Source organism: Rhagoletis zephyria, unplaced genomic scaffold, assembly GCF_001687245.7.
Source record: "Rhagoletis zephyria isolate East Lansing unplaced genomic scaffold, Rhagoletis_zephyria_1.1 Rzeph_scaffold_22823, whole genome shotgun sequence".
Lineage (NCBI taxonomy): Eukaryota > Metazoa > Arthropoda > Insecta > Diptera > Tephritidae > Rhagoletis > Rhagoletis zephyria.
In genome coordinates, this window is record NW_016179881.1 from 1 (window position 1) to 7,040 (window position 7,040).

The window sequence follows — 7,040 nt, forward strand, 5'->3', positions numbered from 1 at the left end:
TATATTCTCTAAGTGACAATTTCACAAATTTACTTTTTACTTTTTTTTCTCTAGGATAATAATATACCCTTTTTGTTCACAAATATATATGTGGCAATACTATTTTCGATATGCCTTTTTTTTAATTTGTATAAAATTTCCTTATATTTAGACTTACATTAATAGTACCCACATCCCTCGGCGGCTGCTCCAACTGGTAGAGCTCCTTTTCCTTATTTTGTACTCGGGGGCCTCGTTTCCGTAGATGGGTGATCGATTTTTAGCTGGCGTCGGTGAATGGCGTCCAGGAAATTCTTAGTTTCCTTTTCACGCCCGTGATGACTGAGACTCGTAATTTTACTGTCCTTTTGTACCACTTGTCCTATTAGCGGTACTTTTTTATTGAAGTCGCTTTGTTTCGCGGCGCTTTTTTTATATTTAGCGGCACTTTACAGCAACTTTTACTTCGCGGCGCTTTTTTTTATATTTAGCGGCACTTTACAGCAAACTTTTACTTCGCGGCGCTTTTTTTTATACTTAGCGGCACTTTACAGCAAACGTTTACTTCGCGGCGCTTTTTTTTATATTTAGCGGCACTGTTTTCTTAAAGAGTTACTTTTAACTTTCGCCTCAACTCACCACTTTTACCGACCCGGCTAAGCTATTTAGCTCGGGCGCCACTTAGGTCTTTGAGTTGCGAAAAGACCAAAAAAATATGAATTTTTTCGAGGAGCTGTTTGCTCCGTTTATTTTCGAAATGCTTTTACAACTGAATTCTAGAACTCTAATAATTTAACTCTAAGCCTTAATTCTAAAGCTGCGCTGCATCAACATTCCATTCCCACGGGAGCGTAGACGCGTGGTCAGCACTTTTAGTTTGCGCGTGCAGTATGGCCTTCAGGTGAGGTGTCATATCACCTGCATTCCACTACTTTGGGCTATTGTTGTTGTTGGCAAAGGCTAGCGTATTTGGTGCTAACTTATACTTCAGAGTGAAAATATTTATTTAAGCGTGCTCAAAAAAGTTTAATTATTTAAAATGAATAAAATCCAAAAAATTTTTCAAATAATGAATGTTATGTTCATGATGATAAAGACGTTTCTCCTAGTGCGTTAACGTTTGAAAAGGAGGTGGTGGGTAGGCCCTGTGAACCTCACCAGGGAAAACCTTGGCTTTCACACAACCTGTTTTGCCCAACTCAAGCTGAAAGATGAGGGTGATTTTTTTAAGGCAACGAGAATGACCGTGCCCAAGTTTAACGTCCTTCTTACGTTGCTTAGAGAAAGACTGCAACGTTTTTCCAGAAGAAAACCAGTGGACGAGGAGACACTTTTGAGTATTACATTGACGTAAGTTAGCGCTAATAAGAGAATCGCATGTAAACATACACTACATACATATCTGCAGATACTTATCTCAAGGCTGTAGTCCACAATTTTTGGCATGGGCTCATAAGTTAGGCGTTTCCACCATAAGAAAAATCATTTATGAAACCTGCGATGCTATTTGGAATGAGCTGCAGTCAGAATTCGTTGCCCAACCAAATCGAACAGAATGGAAGAACATTGCGGAGCGGTTTATTTAAAGGATTTTAATTTTATACAAACATAATTTGTTATTTCGCTTATAAAAAGGTTTTATATAAAAAATGGAATGCCGCATTGTCTCCGCGCTGTCGATGGCAAACACATCAACATAGTTTGTCCAAAACGCAGTGGATCTCTTTATTACAACTACAAGAAGACATTCAGTATTGTACTAATGGCTTTTTGTGATGATAACTACACTTTCGTCTTTGTTGATGTTGGAGCATTGGGAAGCCAAAGCGATGGTGGAGTTTTCGCGCGCAGTACTTTTGGCAACATGATATTAAGAAACAGCCTTGAGCTTCCTCCAGATGACTACCTTCCTGGTAACTCAATGTTTTTCATGAAATATATATCGGCGATACCTCCATCGTCAGCCATGTTACTGATAAAATTTAATTGCTAATTTACATACCGACACCTGAGTGGAAGATCGACTTATCTCAACAGCCAGTTAGAAAACGCCCTATCAGAGAAAACTTTTCAAAACCGCCCTAATTTAGAATTCGGTTCAAAAGCGCCCTATCTCTGCTGCTGATTCGTAAACGCACTATCTCAACATATTTTCAGTACATTTTCAGTTGATATAAGGCGTTTTTGAATAAACTTCTGAAATGGGGTGTTCTTGAAAAGTTTTCTGAAATAGGGCGTTTTTCAATCAAATTCTAAAATAGGGCGTTCTTCAATCAAATTCTGAAGTAGGGCGGTTTTGAAAAGTTTTCTGAGATAGGGCGTTTTCTAACTGGATATTGAGATAAGTCGATCCACTCAGGTGTCGGTATGTCAATTAGCAATTAAATTTTAAGATATTTTAACTAGGTACAAATACGATATTTCCTTATTATTTTGTGGGAGACAACGCATTTCCTCTAAAGAAAAACTTAATGCGCCCATACCCAGGTCGGAATTTGTCTCCAATAAAACAAAATTTCAACAAAGAGCTTTCATCTGCTAGAGTTCACATTGAAAACGCATTTGGTATCCTAGCAAACAGATGGAGAATACTTCACAACACTATTCACGCATCACCAACAGATGTAGATAAAATTGTGCTAGCAACAGTAGTTTTGCATAATTTTTTAATGCTAGACAGAAACAGCGGTTATTTCAATGAGAATTTTGTAGATCACATTGAAGATGGTACTTTTACTCCAGGAACATGGAGGCAATCAGGTTCTAAAATAAGATCCATACGCGTTTCCCAGGCAAATCGCTCGTCAGCAGAAGCTTTTGCATCGAGAGAAGAACTGACAGAACACATTTTTAATAATTATTAATTATTTTTCTAGTTTCTATTATTTTGACCTTAGGCATACACGCCGTGTCAAATTTATAAATGCCCCGCATATTGACACGTTTTAAAAATTTAATGTTTTGTTATTTAGTTTTCGTTACTTTTTTATATATTAGTATTAATCTGTAATAAAAACCGCATAAATTCAGGTTTCAAACTTTGTGCAATACATAAATAAGTCAACAAACTTTCGTTAAAATTCCAGGCCTTTGATTTTGATTGATTTCTTAGAAAGATTTTGGGTAAGCTAGTTTTTAACCCATTAAATTTCAGCATATAAAAGTGCAAGTTTGAAGTAGCTAGGACTTACCGTTAATTTTTGTAATTTTTTTCTGATGGGGTTGGGCATTTTCATCCATACAAAATATGCTCGACGATTTTTTTTATATAAAAGAAAATGAGCAAGATCTTCAACAAAAAAAATTAAAAAAATCAACGGTAAGTCGTAGCTACTTCAATCTTGTAATTTATCGTACTGAAATTGAATGGGATATTGCACAAAGTTTGAAACCGGGATTTATATGGTTTTTATTAAAGAATAAACTATGTCTATAAAAAAATAATTACAATAAAATAACAAAAAATTATTAGTTAAAACTTGGCAATAGGTGGTGCGCTTATAATTTGAACACGGGGTGTATGTCCATACATATTTTTGTAGGTTAAAACACATTTGTTATGGATAACATTTTAATTCATAGAATTTTAATTCATTACATTTTAATTCATAACTTATCTTATTTGTATACTAGTGAATGTACATACATACATAAGTAATAATTGTTAAATGAAATAAAAATAAAATAAACAAAACGAATTCAGTCTTTCCATATACTTTTACTTTTAGAGATCTTTTTGCGTTTTGAGATCAACTTGTATATTACAACTAAACTCAAACAGAAAATGGGAGACCTGTCCGTTATTTAGGCCGTTTTCTAGAACATAGATTTTGTTTGAATTAAATTTGCAAAAAGTCTGTTTGTCTTCAATTTTTATAAACGAGTATAAAAACCTTGTACCTATAGTACCCCGCCAAACGATTAGAAACAGTATTCACTTGATTATATTTTCAAGTTTATCCGATTTTTCGAATTGTAATTATAATTTTATATAAATATAGTTAATATTACCGCTGAGGTGTAGTGGTAAGCAGTGCGCGCTTCCACTCCGCAGGACCCGGGTTCAAACCCTGGTCAAAGCAACATCGCAAAAAAAAATATAGAAAAAAAAGGTTTTTTCTTAACAGCGGTCGTCCGTCGGCAGGCAATGGCAAACCTCCGATTGTATTTCTGCCATGAAAAACAGCTTCTCATAAAAATACAATCGCCGTTCGGAGTCGGCGTAAAACTGTAGGTCCCTCCGCTTTGTGTGACAATATCAAGGCGCACGCCACAAGTCGGAGGAGAAGCTCGGCCAAACACTAACATATGTGTAAGCGCCAATCTATTATTATTATTAGTTAATATTACTGAATGTACTATATTTATATAAAATTATAATTGAAATTCGAAAAATCGGATACACTTAAAAATATAATCATGTGAATACTGTTTCTAATCGTTTGGCGAGGTGCTGTATTACACTTTTTACATTTGTTATTGGGCCGTATGAATAAAAATAAGCAATTGCTTTTTCTTAAAATTTCAGATCTTTTACTCAATTTATTCAAACAAAATAGATTAACATTTTTTTTCAGTGGAGTTTAAGGAAACTTTACTTTCTAATAACTTAAAGAAATGTTACAATGCAAGCAAACGCTCTTTCCTACAGTTGTCCTCAAAATAATAGGAGTGCGATATTTTGATTTTGTGGACAACTGTACATCTATGCAACCATTAACATCATGAAATGAAAAATATAAATGGTATATATTGATTATTTTTGGTTATTTGACGTTTATTTATTTTATATTTATTATTAGATATTAAATAAACATACGAAAAATAGCCAAAACTATTCAAAATGTACCGTTTCTAATTTTTATTCAACTAGTATACCTACTATTTTGTACATATATTCAATTTGAAAAAATTGTACTTCACTACTTGTATTAATACGTTTGAATGTTTATAGTGCAAGTTTTGGCTAGCTCGTCATACACTAAAGCAATAACTTTGCTTTCTATTCTGCTGATATCTACCTGTGGCCAGCGGGATTCGGATATTTTCCTCGCCAAACTTTCAAACAATAATGAAGTAGCGTATCGGTCTTTTTCACTTGGGTATGTAACAAGCTCTTTTACGGTTCCTACACACTCCTTCATCGCTTCCGAAAACACTGCTGTTATTTCTGAATCTGCTTGCTTCTTCCTAGTTTTTTTCTGTGGTGGTTCATATACGATGTAATTTTTTCATCTTCAATTAGTGCGGGTGCAGTCTCTATGATACTCGTCGATGAAGAGTCAAGTACATTCTCAAGCTCGCTTTCATTTAGGGTTACATTTCCGACAGTTCTACAAAAAATATTAACATTAAAAATAGAAACAGATCTTATTTTGGGTACGGTTTAGATATTTGCCCAATGATTTCGGGCTATTGTGTCCGAATGGGTGACCCGATCCAAAACAATTTCACACGCTTGTAGTCAGGAGTCTTAACTTTATTTTAAACCCAAATCTTGTATTTTTGGATCACTAATCGGTTTTTAATTTTCGGTGTGACTTATACAAAGTTTCAACTGTGTTCTTTCTAATGGGTTGGATATTAAAAGCCACGCCCCTTCCACCTCCACCCGCTCACCCAAAAACAGTGGGCAAATAACCAAACATTCGCCCTTATTTCAAGAAGGTAACTTACGGTCGGGCATCTCTGTAATTATCAAGAAAACTTAGCGCTTGCATATACCACCATTTCTTTGCTGGACTTGGTGCTCCACTGCCGGAGGCCAGTTGAGAAACGCGTTTATGTTTTTTATAAGTATCGCGAAGTCCCTTCCAACGTTTCTTGCATGCTTCTCCTAGAAAATATAAACAATTTTTATAGCTACAATAGATACATTAAACTCAAAGTTTTACTCACCGGACATATTTACGGACTTGGCAATTGCTTCCCATATTTCAGCTTTTTTGTATATGTTTTTGTACAAATTCGATGATAAATCGTAGGCACTCATTTTTCCTCACTTCTTCTATTATAATTTCGTTAACGTCCATTTTAATTTTTGCGGTTGGCAAATGCTTAAAATTTTATTTCCAAAACCAATTGGCAAACTTTGAGTTTATTTACTTCGAATGCTGTCCGCTGATAAGGTGACCATGTTTCAAGAAGGAAGCTTTTACAACGAAGAGGGAAAATACCAGCAAGAAGTTTAAAATATAGAAATAGTCTTTAAATATAACTACTAGTAAACTTACGTTTTACTAGATTAATCTCTGATAGAAAAATATAAGGTATATTATTTTAGTTTTTAACAAAAATTACGATAACTTTTAAAGTATGGTCATCATGGCCTTTTTTTGTCGTTGCCGTTGACCGCGGCGATAGAAATAAATCTATCGTCGCGAACAGTCGTCGAGCAAACTTCGTCGTTTGCTTTGGTTTTGCGCGTTCTCATATAAATCAGTGTGTTTTAATTATTTCGGCGAACATTCGCGACGAAAAATTTGCCGTTCGCCGGTGTTGTGCTTCAGCTTAAACCATTTTTATTATTGCTCGCTGCCTATGCTTAGCAAACAGTTCTCAGCGCTTCGGGGCACATCCAAGTTTTCGCTACGTAAAATTGGTAGCAACTCTTCAAAACTTTCCCGTGATGGTTTATTTTTAATGAACCATTTCGTCAGTTTTTCTTTTGCACTAGGTTCTTTATTTAAAACGCTACTTTCAATGTTAGCACTTGCCTGAACTCTATATCACTGTGCACTTCTGACTCTCCTATTAGGGATGGGTAAATTCGATATTCGAAGCTTCGATATTCGAAGCTTCGATATTCGAATTTTAATCGAATTTTAGCTCCAAAATGGCGAATTTTTGAAATCGAACTTTGTGTTGCTAAAATTCGGATAAAATCGAATTTTTCTAGAACAAAATCGAATTTCATCATTATTTCCAAAAAAAATCAAATCTTCAACTTTATTCTTTCTGACTAAATTTGTCAACACTGTGTGTAGCACTCCATTTGTCTTAGGGATTCAAGTAAAAAAAATAATATAAAAAAACTTTTTAATATACAACGCTTTTATAAA

General features: G+C 34.8%; 2 protein-coding genes across 2 annotated transcripts; one reads left to right on the forward strand and one right to left on the reverse strand.

Annotated features, from left to right (window-relative positions):
* Window positions 1-1,219: 1,219 nt before the first annotated feature.
* Window positions 1,220-2,843, forward strand: LOC108381518 (putative nuclease HARBI1). The gene is made up of 4 exons (XM_017637928.1): window positions 1,220-1,329; window positions 1,388-1,555; window positions 1,615-1,892; window positions 2,386-2,843. Exons 1-4 carry the CDS (start codon window positions 1,220-1,222, stop codon window positions 2,841-2,843), a joined length of 1,014 nt encoding a protein of 337 aa, XP_017493417.1.
* A 2,001-nt stretch (window positions 2,844-4,844) lies between these two features.
* On the reverse strand, window positions 4,845-6,116 carry LOC108381519 (transcription factor Adf-1-like). The gene is made up of 3 exons (XM_017637929.1): window positions 5,878-6,116; window positions 5,656-5,815; window positions 4,845-5,312 (listed from the first exon to the last, which is right to left on the reverse strand). Exons 1-3 carry the CDS (start codon window positions 5,969-5,971, stop codon window positions 5,144-5,146), a joined length of 423 nt encoding a protein of 140 aa, XP_017493418.1. The 5' UTR covers window positions 5,972-6,116; the 3' UTR covers window positions 4,845-5,143.
* Between the last annotated feature and the right edge of the window lie 924 nt (window positions 6,117-7,040).